The following is a 22835-nucleotide window of genomic DNA, read 5'->3' as shown; positions in this document are numbered from 1 at the left end:
CCTTCAGGTTGTATTCAAGGGAAAGTTTCTCCTGACTGTTCTTACAGCCAGAAGAAATGCAGAAGGAAAAGAAGAAACACTCTGTTAAAGTCAGACTTTAGTATTCATAGCTGCATTGATTTTTTGGAACTATCTTCATTGGCAGCATTAATGTAGCAACTTCATCAGAAGTTTTGGGCTATATTTCAACATACACAAATGAAAAGGGAGAATTTGACTTGTTGAGGTGACGTGGGTTGGAGGAAGAGAAACTTATCATTCTCTCCTGGAGAAAAGTGGTGAGTTGGAATGTCACTCCAGAACAGTATAAGGCAAAACAACCCCAGGAGGCTTCTATACACGTAATTCAAGATCAGAGAATGCAGACGCTGTAGTACTTAGTCTGTTCTAGAAATGCCAAGTGCAAATGAACAGAGTGGCTCTTCCTTCTTTCCTTGAGGCCATCACTCCAATTCCCCATGCAACTCCTTTCTTGGTTGGGAAGATGTCAGCCTTCTTTACCACAGCACTAGATGCCTTTAGGCATTAAGAAGGACATCTCCATGGCATATGGAGTCTAGAGTGAGCTTTCCTGTATTTCCTGCCTAGGGCACAGGGTTTGGAACTAGGTGATCTTTGGGATCCCTTCCAGCCCAATCCATTCAATGATTCCCAGTGCATAAGATGGGAGAAACTGCTGGTGTAATTTCATTAACTGCAGTGATGTAATACCAGGGAAGGAACAAACACTATAAGAGAGGCTCACTTGCTTTTTTTTCGTGTGTGTTGTTACCTACTCTGAGACCAAAATCAAACTCTTCTTCATTGCCAGTGATTAGAGTGGCAAGAGATGGAGAAACACCAGTCTGCACAGAGCCAGACTTACAATGGTGGACAGGTACTAGTACAGTTTGCAAGAGTGAAAATGTAGATAATGTAGCTAAGGGAGTGCAATGACCAGTTTACACTTGCTTGTGAAAACTTCACTATAAACTTATAAACTATAAGCCTTTATTGGAAATGTCTTATTTGAAATCACCTGGTTCAATACCTAGAAAATCTTCTGAAGAGTTAAAAGCTGAGATTCAGTTGAGGGCTAGGTAGTTTGTAAGAACAAGAAGTGAACTCTGTCCTTCCTGCCTCCCTTCTCTCAGCTTCTCTTCTACTATAAAACAGGAAGTAGAGATGAATAAAGACGCATGGGATAGCACAATTGTTTGTTAATGGGGAAAACACGTCACACCAGACACTGAAGAAAAATTGTCCTCACCTTGAGGAGGCATTGGTGTTTGAGCAGGTGAGTAGACATTAGGGAGAAGGCTATATTAAAGTGCAGGTGAGTGAGTGATCAGAGAGTCACTGATTTTTAAAACTGACTCAAAGTTATATAAACAATATATGTACCTATATAAACAAACATAAACAACAGGAGTTCCTGTGAAAAGCAAAAAGATGCCTATTCTATCCAGCTATTTTTCAAGTATCCCCTTGGGTCTAGCATAATATCCTGTCTCTTTGCAAGGAGATCCAAGGAAAGGAAGTGTCAACAGTTTGCTGTTTGCTCCGTGGTATTGAAAGCAATGAGAACTCTGTCCATCAGGATGGATGAAAGTGTAAATGGGAGAAGTTCCACCTGTTCTCTAGAGCAACAGCTCCCTCTCTTTTTCCCTGTTAGATATCTGAATGTTTCCAAATGAAAAGCAGGGCTCCTTAAGAAAGGTAAGAGCTGGGAGGAGTCCAACACAACTGTAAATAGAATTAGTTTTCACAGTTATATTTCAGAGCCCTCCTAGAAGTTGTTCACAAACCTTTCTGCCTTTTCAGAAATCATGAGTGACAACTGGTGCTAGAGATACGTTGAAATAAACCGGATGAAATTTAATCTTTCCTACGAGTGTCCATGAGAGGGCAGCACAGACCGCCTGAGCCTTCGCTAGAGCCCTTCCGAGACTAATTCATGGTACGGCCGGCAGGAGCTACAAGCAGGAGAGAAAAAGTCCATACAAAAGAGCTTGATGGCCCAAAGTACGCCTCCATCTATCTCCCACCTGAAACTAAAACCCAAGTTGTGGTTAGCTAGGTAATGTGTTGATTGGGTCAAATTCTGTGTGCATGTGGCTCTTGACGGCTACAAGGTGTTCAGAAGGGACAGGCAAGGAACAAGGGGCGGGTGCATTGCCATCTATATCAGGAAAGGAATAGATGTGAAGAGCTATCCCTAAAGAGTAGTCATGAACAAGTCAAAAGCCTATGGCTGCCTGAGTTGTAGCAATCATGCTATGGTGGAGTTCACGCTCCTGAGGTATATGAGACAGTCGAAGTGTAAAATTAGGATGCTAAATTTTAGGAAAGCTAACTTCCAACTCTTCAGGGAGTGAGTCAACAAAACCCCATGGGAAATTGTCTTCATGGATAAAAGTGCAGAGCAGAGCTGGCATATATTTAAGGAAGCTTTCCTCAGAACATGAGAGCTCTCCATCCCTAGGTGTAGCAAGTCAGGAAAAGAAGGCAAGAGACCAGCATGGCTGAAGCGGGACCTGCGAGTCAAACCAGAGAGTAAGAAGAAAATGCACAGGCAGTGGAAGCAGGGACAGATACCATGGTAAGAGTATAAGGAAGCTGCTAGGCTGTGTAGGGATGGAGTAAGGAAAGCCGCAGCTCATTTTGAAATAAACTTGGCCAGGGGTGCCAGGAACAAGGAAGGTTTCTACAGGTACCTCAACTAGAAAAGAAAAGCTCAAGAGGGAATACCCCCACTAGTGAGTAACACAGGCAAGCTGGTAACAACAGACAAGGAGAAGGCTGAGGCACTTAATTTTTTTTGCCTCAGTCTTCTCTGATAACTATTCATCACACAGCCCTCGAATGATTTATTTCGAAGGAAGGGATTGAGAAAGCAACGCACCTCCTGCTGTGAGAGAAGATCAGGTTTGTGACCACCTGAGGAACCTGAACATCCACAAGTCTGTGACTCCTGATGGGATGTATCCCAGAGTCCTGAGGGAATTGGTTGATGTAGTTGCTAGAACACTCTAGATGATATTTGAAGAGTCATGGCAGTCAGGTGAAGTCCCTGGTAAGTGGAAAAAAGACAACATCATATCCATTTTTCAAAAGGGTAAAAAGGATGACCCAGGGAACTACCAATCTGTCAGTCTCACCTCTGTGCCAGGAAAGATCATGGAACAGATCCTCCTAGAAGCTATGCTAAGGTACGTGGAAGACAGGGAGTGATACAGGAGAAAAAACATGGCTTCACCAAGGGCAAGTCCTGCTTGACCAACCTACTGGCCTTCTATGATGGTGTCACTGCATCAGTGGATAAGGGAAGAGATACTGATGCCATCTATCTGAACTTCAGTAAAGCCTTCGACACAGTACCCCACAATATCCTTCTCTCCAAACTGAAAAGATTTGAATTTGATGGGTGGATTGTTTGACGGATGAAGAACTGGCTGCAGAATCGAGTACAGAGAGTGGTGGTCAATGGTTCAGTGGCTGGATGGAGATCTGTGATGAGTTTCCCAGGTGTTGGTGCTGGAATTGATACTTTTTAATATCTTCATCAATGACATTTACAGTGGGGTTGAGTGTACCCTTAGCAAGTTTGAAGATGACATCAAGCTATGTGGCATAGTGGACGTGCCTGAGAGACAGGATGCCATTCAGAGAGACCTAGACAGGCTTGAGTACTGGGCCCAGGAGAACCTCATGAGGTTCAACAAAGTCAGGTGCAAAGTCTCACATCTGGATTGAGGAAACTCCCACTACCAATACAAGAGAGGGGATGAAAGGATTGAGCGCAGCCCTGCCAAAAAGGGCTTGGAAGTACTGTGGATGGGGAGCTGGACGCAAGCCAGCAATGTGCCCTTGCAGCCCAGAAGACCAACCATATCCTGGGCTGCATCAAAGGAAGGGTGGCCAGCAGTTTGAGGGAGGTGATCCTGCCCCTCTACTCTGTGCTGGTGAGACCTCACCTGGAATATTGCGTCCAAATGTGGAGTCCTTACTACAGGAGAAACATGGACATGTTGGAGTGAATCCAGAGGAGGGCCATAAAGATGATCTAAGGGGTGGAACACCTCTCCTACAAGGACAAGCTGAAAGAACTGGGGCTGTTCAGCCTGGAGAAGAGAAGGCTCGGAGGGGATCTGGTAGCAACCTTTCAAGTAACTAAAGGGCAGCTATGAAAAAGAAGGGGACAGAGTCTTTAGCAGGTTCTGTGGTGACAGAACAAGGGGAAATGGTTTCAAACTAAAAAAGGGTAGATTCAGGTTGGATATAAGGAAAAAGTCTTTTTCATTGAGGGTGATGGGGCACTGGAACAGGTTGCCCAGAGAGGTGGTGGATGCCCCATCTCTGGAGACATTCAAGGTCAGGCTGGTCTGGGCTCTGAGCAACATGATCTAGCATGGATGTTCCTGTTTCTAGCAGGGGAGTTGGACTAGATGACCTTTAATGGTCCCTTCCAACTCTAAGGATTCTATGATTCCGTGATTCTGTGGCAGGATCTGAGTCTTGCAATCCTCACTGGGAAGTTTCCAGCTACTTACAGAAACTTTAAAATAGTTTCACAGGAAGTGTTTAGGATAGTACCTACAGTTCTGTCAAAGCAATCGGATGCCAACCACACCCTTGCCCAGGCAAGTGCTTGGGAGCACTATAAGCTCATCCGAGTCACATGTACTATTTATTTCCAGCCCAGAGCTCCCAAGCACTGCACCACCCAACACCCCTCTGCTAATCTCCTGTGTCCCTACAGTTGTGCTGCAATGCAACTTGATTTGACAGTCTTCCCTCTTCCTCTTGGGTGCTCCAGCCCTACAGCAAGGTGGATGGTAGAGATGCTGAGTAAAATCAGATAGACAGAGGCTTATAGCCACATGGCTTACAGCAAATATATTGAGAACAGGACAATGACAGACAACCATATGTAGATGGCAGTGCTCCACTGCCAGCCATTACAGCCAAATCAGAAGCAGCCAATGCTGAGGAGGCAAAGAGGATGGATTCGGGAGAAATGAAATATCCCACACACTTTTCAGTAATGAGCTGGAACAGTTAATGTGAAGAAATTTCATTGGCCCCATGCAAACAAGCAGTAATGATCTCCAAATAAGAGTTCCTCTTTCTACTGCTGACAGACAAGGTATTTTGAAGGATATATTTTTAATCATCAGCAACAGCAGTGCAATCATCAGGTCCAGATAGAACAGCTTGTTCCTAGTCTGTTAGATGAAATACAACTGAAACATTAGAATCAAAAGTCCATCACAGTGCCAAGGTCATTCAGGACCTGGGACCACATGTTAGTACATATATCAACACTTGATTCACCTACAAATCCACAACCAAGAGCAAGATGGATGCACTTTCTAGCTAATTTTCCCTGGACATTGCCAGCCTTTTAATGGAGCTATCTAAAGCATAATCAGGAAACTTCTGTCTTCTCAAAAGTCTTTTCTCCCACTCTACATTCTGCAAGATTCCAGGTAATCCTCTGTCCAAGTTTGCTGAGATTTCTGTCCTTCTGTGACCCTTCCCTTGCCAGGCTCCTCAAACAGAAGTGGGCTAGCCTGCCCTAGATTTTCTCCTCTCTTGGCCATTTTAGTCTGTGAGCATATTCTAACCACGGGGAAAACTACCCATTAAAACATCCTTAAACTCTTCCTGAGACTCGGATAGGACAGCGCTTGAAGGCAGGAATAATAGCTTTTATCAGATCAACTATCAAAGTTACAAAAAGCAACTAAGTGCACACAAATCCTTCTCCAGGTCCACAGCAAAAACAGCAATCTTCAAAGTGAAGTAAAAAACATTTGCTTTGAATTTCATATCCATCAACTCAGCCACCTGAGAGGAAAGGTAGATGGTATCTGGGGAAGAGAGAGAGTATTAATGCTGAAGGAAATGGTAAAGCAATGGTCCCCTACAAGAGAGAGGTAGACTTTATCTGTGAGAATGCAAGGAGATCAGCAAGGAAAAGGGAGATTGCACTTTATAAAAATCTGCTCCCTACAGAGTGCTTTCACTGTAGCAGACTGAAGAGAGTTGTCTCCCTTGCAAATTTTGTGCTGCCCTTTCAGCATATGAGCTGAGAGGTTAGAGATGGTGTGGCTGTAGGACGAGAAGTACCTCCTGCCACTGTTTGTGAGCCCCCAGATAGCAGTAGTGTGCTGTATACTTTCCAAGGCCTTCCCAGATCTACAGTACTCATTCTTTTCCTTTTTTATGATTTTTAATGCCATCAGCAGGGTCCATAACTTCCTCTGATGATTTATTTATTTGTGCTTCACAGCCACCATGCTTCCAAGGACCACAGCCCACCTAGGTTATCCTTAATGCCAGGAGGAGAGCAGAGCCATATCCACTGATGTTTTCTTGCTGCTTGGATAAATGCTCAGACAGGCAAACCCTCCACAGGAGACTAAAGATGTGATTCTAGAGATTCACGTCCCATTTACGTACCCTTTTACACCATCAAGGGTGTTGGCTGGAGAACGCTGCTCTGTCAGGGCTTGGCTCTCTTGCCACACCAGCAGAAACTGGCTGGTGGGACAGGCCCAGGGCAGGGCTTGATCCTAGAGCTTCTCCAGGCTCCTCCATGCTTGTTTTATCTCAGCGTGTACCAAAAAAGGACTTCTAAGTGCCTGAAAGACCTAGGTGACAGGAGCAGATCTAAGATGTAGATATTTCTGTCTGGGTTTTCTTTTGCAGAAATTAGCCTCAAGCCTGTGATAAGGCTCTCCTATCAGTCTCCTTCATAGTGAACAGAGTAAAAGAGACTTCCTTAGAAGAGATTCAGAGCCCAAACCTCTAGCAATGTGTGCAGGAAGGCACTCTCAGGACTTTCTTTCCCAATAGTAGTAGCAACCAGCAGAGATCAGCCTTTATAAATACCCACCATTTCTCTAAGTATTTGAACCAAGACCACTGAGGAGCTGAAATCAGCTGTAATCCAAAATTCCCTGGGGAGGCAGCTCCTAGCTTGAACCCAGTTCTTCCCCAGACTGAGCAGCTTTGTCCAACCTGTTTGGCCTTTGTGCTTGCTCACTTGTCAGAAGAAGATCTTTTGAAAAGCTGAAAGTACAGATTTTCGTGCAATCATCACATGATTCCAGTAGCTTGGAGTCCATGCAACCAACAAAAATTGCAAGTCCTCATGACACTGAAATAAACCATGTATCGTAAGTACGTGTATGAAATGAACCATGTATCACGAATAAAACTCTACCATATAAAATTAGAAAAATAAGGTGTAACTCTCACCTTCACAAAAATATTAAGAAACCCCAAACATCAAGAGCGTTCTTCTTAGGAATGAGGTGTGCAATGCCATATTCATGGGTGGATTATGCACTGCCAAATGCAAAACACCAGGATTAACAGCATCACAAAGATGTCTGTATCTAGCTTTTCTGTAGCACTCTTAAGTAACGTATCTGAGGTTTTAGAAAGAAATTACTTACTGCATTCCACGTTACACTAAATATATACATACAGTTCTGCTTTTCACTCTCTATGTTTTCAGGCTTGGATGGAGTGGCCAGCCCAGAAGCCCGGTGGTTTATCCTGTCCCACTATAATTAGCCCTGGGTTGTTGCTGGTGGTATGCCATTTGTCTCCCTACACTCAGCACTGTTTGGTAAACATTTTCTGGGATAGAGTTGTTCTACCCTGATCTCCGTAGGTGGTGCTCACTTGTTTATCCCCCGCACCCCTGAATTATCCCTCTCTCTTGAGGCTGAAAGGTAAAAGAAGTGTCAGAAAAAGGGCAAAACCTTGCAGAAAGGGATAAACAGCTGCAGCAAAAGTCACAGCCCAACAGGGATGCAGGGGCAGGAGGCCAACTGCAGACCTGAGGGGCTAGAGGACATCTGTCCCCTGCAGACTCACCCCGCACACAGAGGCAGCGGGAGGAATTCCCTGCTCCTCCAGGGAGAACCTGGCACCCAGCCACAACATGGGAAGGGTTTGGGTGGCCACAGCAAGCCTCAGCCCCCTGTCTGGTGGAGGAAAGAAGTTGGAGTGCAGAATGGGAAGCAGCTGTTCACAGGCCTCCTGGGAATGTGAGAGCAAGGGTGACACAGAGCAAGGATAGGGCTGCTGATGTAGGCACGCTGGGGGGGAGGTCACTGTAGCAAGGATATGTGGCTCTGAGAGGAAAGGCAGCAGCTCTCAGCCCATGGGCATCACCTCTGCAATGTATCGGTGCACAAAGTGCTTTCTTCATGATGATGGCATGAGGCAGGCACAGGAGTGACTCCTGGTACCTCGATGGTTTGGCCGCTACTTCCTTGTTCTTACAGTCCCTCCCTTCTCACACTCTCTCAGTCCTAAATCATTATTTGTATGTTATGAAGAGAAGACATTTAAAAGGTACAGGAAGATGAGATGGTATTAGGAGTTAAGAGCAAGGTCAGCCGATTGGAATGGCCCACAGCATCTCTTCAGCATTTATCAGAAGCTTTGTTCTTTCTTTAGGCATTCTCCAGCATCCCTCCCATGCCAAATTTGAAAAACTGAGGCACACTTGGTGACAGGCACATTCTCACATTGCCCTGTCTCAATATGCACATGGTCATAGTGATAATTCTCCCAAGGAATGTCATTTTCCATCTCCAGCTGTCCTGGCAAGTGAAACCCCAAACTGCAGTGTCTTCACACTCAGCCCAGCACTCTGCTTCTAACCTACAGGCAGCAGAGGTGTGCATATATGTGGATCTCTGTGTGGATTTGTGTGTGGAAACCACACGCACTTGTGGTTTTCTACATGCCAATGCTTTGTGTGTGGGGGGGAACATTTCTGAGCCTCTAGAGTTTGCAAATACAACAATTTTCACAAATGCATGGATCTAGCTACACAAATGTGTTGGCACACTCTCATCTAAAGTTACCAGCGCAGATGTACAGGGGAGGCTGAAGCAGTTGCAGGCACCCCACAGAGTACTCTGGGCTCCCACTGCATGGTTTGTCAGCCCCAACACACATCTTTCTCAGGCCATGTCTCGCTCTGACCCTCTGCTCTGCACACATATGCATGTAATTTCATAGCTTGCTTCTGACAAAACACAATTAAAGAAAAAAACCTACCACAAAAACCCACATACAGAAACCCATCATTAGTGTGAAATGTACAGTCCCCTCAAGAGTGCCGAACCAAGCTGGATTTTCATGCATGTTGCTGGAAGCACAAATAACGAGCAGCTGGCTCTAAGTTATTCAGGTCTAGACAAATATACATCCCTACTCTTAAGTATCCAAACCAGCACATTTCTTGTCCCTGTCTACCAGACCAGGCTTTTGCCAACCACTGCGATGCTTTACTTGTGCAGGAAAGGCCAAAAACATGGCCTGTTCCTCAGGGTGAAATCTCATGGGACGTATCCATCCTGGATCTCTCTTTGGCAGGACCTCTTTTGCTGTTCTTCAGTACTGTGGGGACCTGTAAAACATTGGAGCTATTGCAGTTACCACTAATTTCCCAGAAGACATTTCCAAGAATGGCTACAAGTGTATATGTCTTCTGCTGTTTGTTTTTGATTCATGACGGACTCTAAGAACGTGATGTTTCCATCACCCATTCCAAGCTCACTACTCAGTTGGGTTTTGCATCACAAATGAAGAACAACAACCACAAGTAGCTGTAGCTCAAGGCTCCAGTAATGGGAATGATTATTTTTTGCACACTTGGACTGGAATGTGTGAGAAAGTTGAGAGAAGTGCCTTTTCTGCTGTTTCTCAGCCTCAGTCCCAGTTCATCACAGGCAGATAAGTACATATGTATGTCCTTGATTTTGCTCAATCTTCATAATCATAGAATCATAGAATCAGTCCGGTTGGAAAAGACCTTAAAGACCATCAAGTCCAACCACAACCTAACCAAACTACCCTAACAACCCTCCACTAAATCATGTCCCTGAGCACCACATCCAAACAGTTTTTAAACACATGCAGGGAAGTGACTCAACCACCTCCCTGGGGAGCCTATTCCAGTGCTTAACATAAGATTGAATGAGTTAAAAAACCATTGGGCCCAAGGCAATGCAACAGTTGTTTCACTTTTCTGGCTATCCACTCTGTCTTACACAGCAGCCAATACCTACACATTCATTTCTAAAAAAATTCCCAAGCTAAAGAACATCACAGTGGTTCCAACCCAAACTGCTGTATTTTTCAAGTTTTTCCCATGCAATGCAATTAAATGAAAACACTAGTATTAATTTCTCTTTTTTCTCATCCATGCATTCTTTTTACACTCTGTTCAAACAGCAGTTCAGCAATGCTAATATTTAGGTTTACACCCTTCAAATTTGCCTATCCTCTTTAAAGCTCAAGTATCTCATATGGGTGAGTCACTCGTCCATCTTTTTGAGAGTACGTGGAGTGAAATTCTTTAAGCTTTCTGTTTTTGGCACAACAGCATTCCGATACAATCTAAGAATCACAGAGACACCCTCTGGTCCCACAAGAACTGGGGAACAGGTTTGGCTAGAAAAAAAAACTGTTCCTCATGTGATGGGCACCCTACCAATCACACAGCACTCTCCTCCAGCAACCCAGTCTCCTTAAAAACCAGCCGAGGAGGGGGAAAGGGGCTTCTTGGGGAATTTGCCAGCCAGACAGGTGGGTCTGCTTTTCTGCATCACCAGCAGGGAAGGGTGAGTACCTGGCTTCGGTCACTATCTTCCTCTTCAGACAGAGAAGCGAAAAGCATCTGGTACAAGAAAAAGAGGTTTTTATGTTAAATGATTTCCATTTGAGTCTCTGGGCTGTGTTTAGTATGAGGAAGGCTGCTACCTGGATAAGGTTAACTGCCTAAGATTGTTAAGAGTTGCTTTTTTTCTTCTACTGCAAACTCTGCCTTCTGTATGGCTGTTTTAATTTGTTTCATATTTTTTTTCTCCTAAAGACTGGGGAGGAGAGAATGGGAAAATTAGATCTGTTGCCAACATATTTGAGTATTGAAAAAAAATCACCGTTGAGAAAGACAAATCCCCCTCACTTATGAAAATAGGAAAGGCAAGAAAAAATATCTCTTGTTTTGGTTCTGCTGAACTAATGAGGGAGAGAGGAAAAAAACTGCCTCCCAGCTCTATATCTGAGGTAATTATGCCTGATGATTTACCAGCCGCCTCTCTGTACACAGAGGCTTCGTTTCATAGCAATCTCTCTCAAAAGGAAACTTAATTAGTCTCTGACCCCTGCTTGATGCTGAGCTATGTTTTTGCTTTACATTTCTCCCCTGGTAGTGTAAAACGACTGGCTGGCTCTTCCCTTTCTCAGCGTGGTTGGATCCTGGTGACCACACTGCTCTTTGCCTGGGGTGACTGTGTGCTGCTGGCAGGTGGGCAAAGACAGAGGAGAGTATGTGTGTTGGAGGTCTTTGCCTCAGAATAAATAGATTGACCTATACCCTCAAACATCTGCCTTTATGCAGCAGGGTCCAAGAATTCATCGATAAGTTATTTAATTGCTTTAACAACAATAACAGTGAATTTTGTTTACTCAAGTCTTGCTGCATGGAAGCTCACTGTCATGTGGAGTTGTGAAGGGGGCCTGTGTTTGGGGTCTGCGCTTGTGGTTTGTGACTTGACCACGTAGTCTTGTCCCATGGCACCAGTACAGCCAGCAGCTCCACCTTGCCAAATTCCCTCCCCTGGTACCCTTTCACTTATCATGCTTGTAGGGACAGACTGTTCCTCGGGCCCAGGCAAGCCCAAGGGATAGGAGGAGAGGTGGCTGGATGGGGTGAAGGGCAGGGCAGGGCTCACAGGCAAGGCTGAGGCTTCAGTTGCTGAAAGGCTGTGCTTGTTTGGTTGCGCTTACATGGCTCTGAGCCTTTCACTGAGGAATCTGGAGGCTGAAGAGTCCATGGGGAATTGCACAAATGGACCCCTTGTCTGTGCTTCCTTACACCAGGGGAGAAGAATGCCACGCTATGCACAGGCATGCTGAAACGTGGGGTGGGAGCAGGGAGCATGGGGTGAGGCACAGCTTGGCTGAGCCCAGCCATCTCTCCTCATGCTGCTCTCCAGATGTACCAATCTGTCCCAGCCCCTGTACCGCTGTGCTCATGATGGTAGGCAACAGCTTGAGTACCCCAACCCCTGCCTGTGGTGGGAGTAAGATGTCCTCCCTCTGGCCTCCCACTGATAGCAGAGCAATGGTGGTGAAGGCCTCCCCAGACCCTGGGGAGAGGGATATGCAGTGCAGAGTTGATCACAGCATGGTTGAGATTGGAAGGGATCTCTGAAAGTCTCCTCCACCCAAAGTAGGCTGCTCGGGACCATGTCCAGATAGGTTTTGGTATCTTCAAGGAGGGAGACCGTATACATCTGGTGGCAGGGAGGGCAGTACCTCATGCTTCAGAAGTGCTGGGGTGAGTGCTGTCACTTTGTAGAAACCCATGATGCTTACTGGTGCGTTTTTGGACATCCCTTGGCTGGACTTTTGTGATTCCACCACAGCTGGCACAAAACACAAGGCAATCAGAGCACAGCCTGCTTCTGCATGAGGCAGTGCCAAGCCAATTTCTATTCATAGGCGTTTTTTGGCTATAAACGGAGTGAAACCAAACAAAAGCAAGGGACATTCATCTGTAAGGCTACTGAAATCCTGTTTCAACCTGTAAAAATAGGATGCAGAGGCTTCAAAAGTTCAACCAGGCCAATGGGCATTAGGGATACACCAAAGACTGAATCACCCCTGAATCAAGGCACTGGTGCCAATACTGACCCTGTATAGAGTTGGTAATCTTTAACTCAGGGGCAGGAGCCAGCCTTTGCAGAAAGGAGCTTGCTTTTTGGCCCCCACAAACCTGCTGCAAGCCACTGTGAGTGGAAGAAGGGAGGAGAGATCGAGAAAGCTCTCAGGCCATGGAAGTAACATCTGCCTGCAGCTCCAGGAAACTATTTGGACTGTAAAACTAACCTTAACCAGCCCACACAGAAGGCTTCCCTACTTCCAAAATTATTTCTATCCTCAGGCACAAGCTGCTGGTGCCTGTCTCTCTGGGAGCAGGGACTGCCTCCCTGTGTCACTCTGGGTGGATGTCTGTGAGTCATGCCTCTGTGTGAGGCAAACCCAGAGGTTGGTTTTGTGCCTCATATTCGTGCACCTGCCCTAAGTGCTTTGGCTTAATGCGGCTGACCTATGAGGCGTAAGAGGGTGGGAAGGCCTAGATCTCCTGCAGCTTCTTTTCTGGGGTGTGTTGGAGGGTTGCCTCTCAGCTGTCATCAGATCCAGCTGTTGTGATGGCCTTGGAGCCCCTCCCCAGCCCTGCATCCTAGTGATTATACTGGTCCTTCTGAAGGGAATGGAAGAGGGATTTCCATTGCACTGCTCATTTTTAGGTCTACAACAAAGGCTCTTCTGCCCTTTTTCCATTTTCTGTTCTCTGTGCATTGTTTTATGTAACCAGCTCCACAGAGGCTTTCAGATCAAGCCCTCTTTCTCAGACTGGTGTGCCTACTGTAATACCTGCTCAAGGAGAGGCAAGAGCAAGTCAAGTCCTGGTCACAAGAAAGGGAATTCTGAGAAGCATCTGGGTTGGGTGGGGAGTCCATGTGCAAGAGTCTTCATATTAATTATTAAAAAAAAAAGCTGAGTTGTGCCCTTGGACAGCCAAGAGCAAGCCAGGCCTGGTGTCCTTTTGGTCTCAGTGCTCTTGTTATACTGCAGGGGTGCCCATAAGAGAGAAAGATAGGAGAAAGAAGTTTCTGTAATGCTAAGGAAAGGATTGTGGCTTTGTTAATCACAGGTGATCTGATCTATAATGATGCGACATGACACAGAACCCAGCTCTCTGCATGGCAGCTGGAGCAGACCCAGTTTTTCATGTGATAGAATTTGTGCACCTGTGTTCAGATCAGGGAGATATCACTGCTTTTTGGACTGCCCCTGACTTGCGATGACCCTTAGCCAGCAACAACTACAGGCTTTTCTAAAATCTCTGGTCTGTGAGCAAGGATTTAGGCTGTAGCCTCTGGAGCTTTCAGATATGTAGAGGACAAGTGCTCATCACAGGTTTGTCAGGATCTGGAGAACATGTGGCCAAACACTGCCCAAGCCCAGATCTGAGTATTGGTGAGGCAGTGGCATAGGCTGCCCAGGGAGATGGTGGTCACTGTCCCTGGAGGTGTTCAAGAATCATGTAGATGTGGCACTGAGAGACATGGTTAGTGTGCATGATAGTGTGCATGACAGAGAGACATGGTTAGTGTGCATGATAGTGATGGGCTGATAATTGGACTTGATGATCTTAGTGGTCATTCCAAACTTGATGATTCTATGATTCTGATCAGCAAGGTGTTGTGTGTGACTCCTGGATATATTGGCTAGTAATAAATAGGGCAAGTTTGGCAGCCTGCCATTCACATTCAAATACAGCATCATGCAGCTTTAGATATAGTGGGCCAGCCTCCAACCACCTGGCTGGGACTAAAAATGGCTTCTTATCTGGGAAATAATGGCCACTTGTGCTATCCTGGAAAAATACCTATGTGCTCTGCTGCTGCTTGTGTAGTGGTAAAAGAATTGGAAATACTGGAGATCTCTCCATGCCAAAACCTCAAACTGCTGCAGAAAGGGTGATAGGAAATTCTGGCTTTTCCTCTGTCACTGTTTTTCTTCCTCTGTCCTGCCAGCCACAAAAGGCAGCTACTGAGAGGCTGGACGTGGCCTTGTTAGAGAGGTCCCAGAGTGCCCTGCTCATCAAAAAACTTCTCATGGTTCATTAGCAGCTGCTAACGTCTGCTCTACTTTTTCAAAAGTTTATTTGAAGAATCTCAGAGCTGGTAGCCCCAAGAAGAGGGGTTCCAAGTGCAGGTACTCCAGCGGGAAAGTTAAGGTTTTTTGCCTTTTGCCTGCTCAAGCTGAGTCCGCTTCAGCCTTTCTTTCATTGCCTGTATTTTCTTAACAACACAACACATGCAGCTATCTCAGGATTGGAGTTCTTCTTCCTTGCTATGCACACCCATGCTCTGTCCCTTTGAAAGAAGGGCTTCATCGGGTCTGGAATTTGGGCTCATTTCTCCAAGAGGTCTGACACCTCAGAATAATCCTTTATGCTGCTCTCCCTGGAGGGAGCTGATTTCAAGGTAGAGTGCCTGGGCCCAGCCTGCAGGATATAATGTTCTCAGGAATTTGGTGGGAATGCTACTTGGCCCATCTCCCACAAGCCAGCTGCAGCCTAAGCAGCTCTGTCCCTCATACCTGACTAGGAATGGGAGCCCCAGCTTCAGTTCTTGGCATGGGGGAGAAAGAGGGAAATACCCTTAGTAAATAATGGCAAGCCCTGTGCCACAGGTATGTGTGTGGGATACAGCTCTATCTCTATGGTTATATTTGGTTCCATGCTAGTGCTGGCCAAAAGGGAATGGCCAATAAGATGTGTGATGTGCCCTGGAATAAATCTGGCTTCTTTGAAGGAGAAGTGAGGTGAGGAAATTGAACTCATTTGGTGTTCATCCCAGTAGCCGTTGATTCCAGCCAGACGGAAATGTGTCACCATGAGCTGTGCTTGTGCTAGGGGTCTGCATGGGTACTGGTGTGTCACAGAAAATACAAGCCAAAAGTGAGTTGAAGCAACTGTCTGTGCACAGTCATCCCACTCTTGCGTAGCTCAACTATCAGAGAACATTTCAGTTATTAGTTTCATGCCTCGGGAGGTTTTTCCTTTAAAACTACCATGAAGCAAGGAGTGGGAGGAGTACAGACAGATGGATTCTGTCTATCTTCTCCTCATGGGTAATTTCTGTTTCTAAATGAAGCCTATTGTACTGGTCTAACTGATGACTGTCTTTGATTTTTCCCAGTTTGCATGAAGATCTAAAGATGGCAAAAACTGACAATGGCATACGCATCTGTCAGGGTCTATTAATCCTGGGGAATGTGGTCATTGGGGTAAGTGAAGTGGGACATGGATGGGTGGCAGCTTCCTTACAGTAAGCTCTTCTGAGACACTTCTTAATGCTTCCTAGCCGAGAAATCCCTTTTCACATGTGAAGACTGCCAGTAAAAAGAGCAATGAAGCATTAGGCAAGGGATAAAGGAGAGCTGTTCTGGCAGGTCAGTTTGGAGGGAATTGTAGGGGTTAATCCACAAGACCAGCTTGTCTCTAGAGGAACAGCCCTTGCTGCTGACTAACATCTTTCCAGCCAACTCCTTCCATATAATGACAGGAAAGTTCACGTTAATTTTATTCTTAGCATTCTAAGTTCCAGGCCTGACTTTTGAGGTCTAGGCTGGGTGAGTTTTGCTCGCAGCTTTTGTGTTAAGGAGTAATAAAAGGGGTTGCAGAGTTGGACAGAGGAGGAGTTGAGGAGTTCCTGCAGGCAGGAGGCTGAATAGAATGAATGCAATCTTCTTTTCATGACTCTGTTATTTCCCACAGTTTAATAGTTTTCCCTAATTTGTGATTCTCAGATGTGTGGTATTGCCCTGACAGCAGAATGCATCTTCTTTGTGTCGGATCCCCACGGCCTCTACCCTCTGCTGGAAGCCACAGAAAATGATGACATCTATGCTGCAGCCTGGATTGGTATCTTTGTTGGCTTTGCACTCCTCGCTCTGTCTATCCTTGGCATCATTGGAGTCATGAAGTCCAACAAGACTTTGCTACTGGTGGTAAGTGTAGCAATGTTTGCCCGTTGATTCCTGCCAAACTTAAAAAATATTGGCTTATTTACCCTGTTCGTCTTGGTATTTACCAACCGAGTAAAGACAGCTTTTATTGGTGAAAAGAAGCCAAAGGTTCTTCTTCTCTCTGGCTGTGTTCTCCCACAAGGTGATAACTGTGAGGACACATGCATGAGAAGCTCTGAAACTAGGGTGGGGGAATTAATAGCAATAACCACAATGGCAATAACCACAATGAAGGTTTAAACCATGTGTCCTGACCCTGACCTGGCCTTGAGGCCCTGTAGAAGCACTTGTGCAATCAGATGCAGCTGGGATGTGGTTTAGATTCTAGTTTCTTCTTACTGCCTTTCAGCTGTCATGTACCATTTAGTTTAAGAGCTGATAAGTAATGACTTCTTTACAAGGCATTAGTATGTGTTAGTGTACCAAAAATGGGTGTAGCTGACATTATGCATCAGCAAGCAAATAGAAATTATAGGGATAGGATAGATAGTTTTGAATACGCCAAGAACAATGTTAAGATGTAAACAAATCTCTACAATTTCTTACTCAGTCCTTTAGGTTGACAGTAGTGAAACTTAACTGGTGTGCGCATTGAGGGAGAGTAGAGTTGAAAACTCTGCAATCAGCTCTATCTTGGCTTAATATGGGGTGGCAGGGTGTCCGTTTTAAAGAGGAGACAGAGATCTGAGCTCTTGTGCCAGGAAATTCCCCAGCAACAAGTGGTGGAAGAGAATTTCCTTAATTCTAAATGTTGGTGTCTTGACTGAAACCCAAGGCTGTAGTACAGGGCAGAAGCTGGTGAAAGAAGAAAACAAATGCCTGGAATCTGGGAAAAACATTTTGAATTGTAGGAGGAGAAATGGAGGCATGAGAATTGCAAAGGGAATACAGAAAAGACTGAAAGGGATTCCGCTGAGAAGGGAAGAGAAGCAGTGAAACAAACTGTGAGTGGTGCTCTTGAGGGCCAGTTTTCATGAAGGTTCTTTCCTTACAAAGCATGAATCAGGAGGATCTGAACAACACATTAAATTGCACCTTCTCTTTCCCTGAAGTACAGTCTCTCCTGCTAGGATTGACTGGCTTCTTGCTGAGAAGCTTCCAGCTTGCAAACAGAAGAATAACTTGCCAATGAGATGCAGCAAAGAAAATGGCTGATGTTAATCTTGGGCATATCGAGCAAAGTATCATCCATAAAGATAGGGTAGGATTAATGCCATTCAACAGGTTTCTGATGATATCATGTCTGCGAGATAGATTACAATTCTGGTCACACACCTTCAAAAAAGCAGATTGCAAATTGAAATGAGCACAGAGAAGGACTACATGAATGTTCAGAGGAACAGAGAAGACTGGGGACACTGGTGCAGCTCAGTTTCTTTTGGCTTGAACAGGGTGTGGGGCTTAAACTTGAAAAATACAGAATGGGAATAAACTGCTTAATTTTTTCTCCGATAGCTGACTCGACTCTCTCTCTCCAACAGTATATTATCCTGATGCTGATCACTTATGCATTTGAAATGGCTTCTTGCATCACGGCAGCAACTCACCGAGACTTTGTGAGTATTGCTTTTCTCATATCTTCATGCAACTGCACTGGAATATGTTGCAGTTTTATGGCATGCTGTTTCCTGTTTACTGGAGTAAATGGCCTGTGTGGTGGTACAATGTAAGTTCAAAGGACTACTGCTGAGTTAAAGTAAGACCCCACAAGGAAAGTATCCAACATTCATTCTAATGAAGGAATTATCTTTGTTGTTTTGAACAGAGTTTTGTTATTTTTGATGCTCCAAAATGTTTATAACCTTGCAGCTAAGGGAATAAAAGTGTGGGTTTGCTGAATCATCAATGCAGTGTTTAGTCTTTCAGCTAGAGGCTGATTAATTTCTCATACAAACCTTCAGCATCACAACAGGCAGTGTTACTAGTGAGGGAAAGATGACATAGGTTATTGCAGATATTGGTGGGGAAAATGACCTGAGGTACTTCAGCTCCAAGCAACATCAGATGTAACCCATAGCTTCTGCACATCTCCTTTGATCTGACATCTGGAAGGACAAGCTTAAGAGTCATGCTCTGTGTCTTTCTTGCTCCTGCCCCTTACATCTTGCTCTTTAGCCTCCTCTGTGTAAAACTGGGAGTGGTGGGGGGAACAGCATTCCAGTTCTCTAGCTGGATATTGAAGCAAGCAAACCCACCCACATATTTGCTTTGCATGGCCACTTATTTACATAGTTCCTTCATTCTTTTCTGATTTTTTTTTGTTTGTTTTTTGTTTTTTGTTTTTTTTTCCTGTTGTTTGTTTATTTGTTTTCTCCTGCAGCTTACTCCAAACCTCTTCCTGAAGCAAATGCTGGAGAGGTATCTGAAGTCAGATGCAGACAATAACAATGACAAATGGATGACCGAAGGGGTCACAAAGACATGGGATAATCTCATGCTCCAGGTAATAATAACACTGAATACTATCACTAATTACTAAATGCTCTGGGGCTCTGGAATTTCAAATCCTCCTCAGACCCACTCAGTAATAAAAAGGATAGCATCTGCCTTGAACCTTAGACAAAGTCCTGACACACTCCCCATTTTGCTTATTTGTCAGATGGCAGGGTGACAAAGGCACTTCAAAAATCTCTCTCATAAATCTGTGGTTAATGTCTAACCATATGTAGGGGCCAGCCTTGTGCAGGGCTGTGACCTTAGCCCATGAAGATCGTTTCCTTCTCTCACCCCACAGAACCAGTGCTGCGGGGTGAATGGGCCCTCAGACTGGCAGGAGTACACATCTGCTTTTCGTGTGACACACAACGACGCTGACTATCCTTGGCCACACAACTGCTGTGTCATGGACAACCGAGGTGAACCCATCAATCTTGATGGCTGCAAGCTCGGAGTCCCTGGCTTCTATAACAGCAACGTAAGATTTTCTCTGTTTTTTCCAGTTTACATGTGTTAGTCGAAAGTGCCTTGCTGGATGGGAAGGAAATAGGGAATAGCCTTCCTCCTCTACTGTAAGCTACAAGTGTCCAAACATTTTCTGAAGAAGCAGCAGTGCTTGTAGGTTCCTGACCATGTAGAACACAGCACAGACTGTGGTAAAGGCTTTTCTGACTATTAGGAATAATCACATAATCATTAAGGTTGGAAAAGACCTCTAAAATTACCAAGTCCAACTGCCAATCTATCACTACCATGTCCCTCAGTGCCACATCTACATAGTTCTTCAGCACCTCCAGGGATGGTGACTCCATCACTTCCCTGGGCTAGCCTGTGCCAATGCCTCACCACTCTTTCTGAGAAGAAATGTTCTCTAATATTCAACCGGGATCTCCCCTGGTACAACTTGAAACCATTCTCTCTTGTCCTATCACTGTTACCCAGGAGAAGAGGCCAATCCAAACCTCACCAGCACCTCCTTTCAGGGAGTTGTAGAGAACGATGAGGTCTCCTCTGAGCCTCCTCTGCTCCGGACTGAACAATCCCAGTTCCCTCAGCCACTCCCCATAACACTTGTGCTCCAGGCACCTCACAGCTTTGTTGACATTCTCTGGACACACTTCAGTGCCTCAATGTCTTTCTCAAGGTGAGGAGACCACACTTAACAATGTATGAGCTGGAAGAAAACTATTCCAATGTTACCAATATGAAGCAGTACCTCATACATGCAGGTGGTCACCAGCTGAATCAAGCACTGCCCAAAGATGAGTACATACATGAGTGAGCAAGACAGCAGTTCTCCTCCTCTAGGCAGCTGTCAAAAGTAATGGAGAACAGATGGCAAGAGAGGAAGAAGGGGTTATCCTCTGGCACTGTGCCCCAGGAAATGAATAGTAGGGCATCTCTGAGAAGTGCTTCCTACAGTGAGATCCATTTAGTGAGCACATCACTTGGTGAACTTTACAGTTAACCAGCTGGGTCATGAGCATGAAGTTGTCCACTAACAAGCATTTCCAGAAGATGTTCAAGCTTCCAAACTTGCCTACACCTTTGTATTCAGGAGTCCAGCTCTGTGTTGACTGTCTTTGTGTTCGGCAAGTGGAAAATTGTCCTTGAAATATTTAAGATAGGTCTGCTTTGTATCTGGAATTAGAAACATGCAGGTTATCTGCAAGTTGTCAATAATCAGTGTAGTTCTGGCCTGTCTTTTTGAATTACTCAAATAACAATAGCAGAGGATCATGCCACTTCACTCTCATTGGAGGTGGATGAGCTTGTAACTGAGCAACAGAAGCTCAAAGCTTGTGTTGATTCGTGCATGGTTGCCTTACAGGGTTGTTACGATGCTATTTCTGGCCCACTGAACAGGCAAGCCTGGGGTGTTGCCTGGTTTGGTTTTGCCATCCTCTGCTGGACTGTGAGTACTTACTTTTTGTTTTTATTTCCTCTTCTCTTTCTTTACTATTCCACACCACACCCACCTGGGTGGAGGTGGATGACAGGGCTGAAAAATATCTGAAGATGATATTTATTTCTCACCAACGTGCTTGTAGCCTGCTCCACTAACAGGACTACATGCAAAAGTTTCCCATCATCCCTGGCTACCACGCTCAAAGAGCTAGATGGCCTTCAGGCTTGCTGTGTTCTGCTGCAATCTCAGTAACACAGCACAGCAAACAGCTTGCAGGTTCTTGTTTTCAGAGGGTATTGGACCATCTAAACTGTAATCATGAGAGAGAATTCCATTTCTAGTTTGAAGACTTTGCAGAAGTGTTTCAAATACTTAGGGTTCAGCAGTTTCGTGACAGATAATCCCCAGTGAGCTGAGTGATCCGGTCAAATAGTTATGTCTGCACACATCTTTCTGCACTGTGAAGTTTCTGTGCAGATAAAAAAAGCTTTAGGCTCCCTGTTCCTGAATGAACTTTGCTTATCAAGAATTTCTGTTGTTCTCTCCTATCAGTAGGATTACATGGGACTGGGGGGAGAGGTGTGGGGAAGGAATGAGGAAAAGAGAAACTCAGTAGTCTTGTCTTTTCAGTTTTGCGTCCTCCTCGGAACCATGTTCTACTGGAGCAGAATTGCATACTGAAGGCTCAACATCCTCAGCCTTGTCCTGAAGCATTCTATAAAAAACTGCATTCACTCATCTCCTGCTCCATTCACCTTGTGCCACTGGGAACCTGAAGTTTTCCCACTATCTCTCCCATATTGCTTTAGCCCCTCAGAAAACATGACACACCAATGTCACACACTTCTTGTCCCTTCTTTTCCCCTTGTTCTGCTGTCTAAATGTCTCCTGGCTGAGGTAAAACCTTTATTTTGCTGTGTGAGAAGTCCTTGGAGCTAAGATAAGATACAATCTGATTTGTTCTGTGATAGCATCACAGAGGAAAATGTCCATCTATGCTTGCTCCAGAAAAGTCCCTCTCTAAAATCAGGCTGAATGTAAATCACAATGCTATAGGTTCTGGCAAGAACTGCCTGAGTAAAGCTGTAACCTCCTGTGACCAATAAAGGCGAGTGCAGCAAGGGAGAAGACTGCAGAACTCTCTAATATATTTTATCTTTCAACTTCTGTTCCTGGTATCCGTCACTCCTTGCCTTAAAGTAAGGAAGATTTTCTAAGAGTTTAAATGTGTCAGCAGCAAAGACATATCACAGATGAAAAGTCTGCTGCTAGCCAAGCTCAATGAAAGACTAGCTCACTCCTCTGCAATGTGCTGTGTTCAAGCCTACCTCCCTGTGAAACTATTGCTTCTTCTCTACCTTCAGAAGTGACAGACCATGAAAAATTCCACGAGCAACTCCATCAAAATCTGCACGTGCTTCACACAAGATATCACTAGAATATGTGCAGAATACAAGGAGTCCTGTGCTCCAGCTGGGTTTGTGGCAGGGGCTGTCCCACACCCCTCAATCAGCCTGCTGTCTACACAGATGTGCTCATGTCCTCTTTGCACTCCCCATCCCACATCCCCAGATCAGGCAGTCCAGGCAGCAAAAAAATGGCAAAAATCTTGTGAAAAATGCCAACAGGGTGCTCTCTGAACCAAATCCAGTCAGTTCAACTGTGGTTTACTTCAGCACAAGCTGATCTGGTGTCTTTCCAGTGAATGCTTCAGTTACATGTTCGTGTAAACATCCTCTGGGGTAGAGCATTTTAAGGTGTGCTGTCTCAGATTGTGACAGTTTACCAACTTCATTCCTTGTTTTTGTATATTTGCCAAAAATGATAATTAAAAACAAGTGGAAGTAAAAAATTTTTACTCTCG

General features: G+C 45.0%; 1 protein-coding gene and 1 pseudogene across 2 annotated transcripts; both read left to right on the top strand.

Moving 5' to 3' along the window:
- The first annotated feature begins 829 nt into the window (after positions 1–829).
- On the top strand, positions 830–4169 carry LOC146545457 (uncharacterized; annotated as a pseudogene).
- Positions 4170–10438: 6269 nt separating this feature from the next.
- Positions 10439–22823, top strand: UPK1B (uroplakin 1B). Of its 2 annotated transcripts, none has more exons than XM_010719288.4 (8): positions 10439–10605; positions 15798–15885; positions 16408–16608; positions 18108–18182; positions 18947–19069; positions 19361–19540; positions 20894–20977; positions 21602–22823. In XM_010719288.4, exons 2-8 carry the CDS (start codon positions 15817–15819, stop codon positions 21650–21652), a joined length of 783 nt encoding a protein of 260 aa, XP_010717590.1. In that variant the 5' UTR covers positions 10439–10605; positions 15798–15816; the 3' UTR covers positions 21653–22823. The 2 variants fall into 2 exon arrangements, with proteins under 2 accessions (XP_010717590.1, XP_003202774.1); XM_003202726.5 differs by having other exon boundaries at positions 10439–10640.
- The last annotated feature ends 12 nt before the right edge of the window (positions 22824–22835 follow it).

Source organism: Meleagris gallopavo, chromosome 1, assembly GCF_905368555.1.
Source record: "Meleagris gallopavo chromosome 1, MGAL_WU_HG_1.1, whole genome shotgun sequence".
Taxonomy (NCBI): Eukaryota; Metazoa; Chordata; class Aves; order Galliformes; family Phasianidae; genus Meleagris; species Meleagris gallopavo.
The sequence above is the reverse complement of the archived record's forward strand: the minus strand, read 5'-3'. Positions and strand labels throughout refer to the sequence as shown.

Coding starts and splice junctions, on each gene's coding strand:
- UPK1B (XM_010719288.4), top strand. CDS start 15,817: ATGGCAAAAACTGACAATGGCATACGCATCTGTCAGGGTCTATTAATC. Junction 15,886..16,407: donor TGGGGAATGTGGTCATTGGG/GTAAGTGAAGTG, acceptor TGTGATTCTCAG/ATGTGTGGTATTGCCCTGAC. Junction 16,609..18,107: donor ACAAGACTTTGCTACTGGTG/GTAAGTGTAGCA, acceptor TCTCTCCAACAG/TATATTATCCTGATGCTGAT.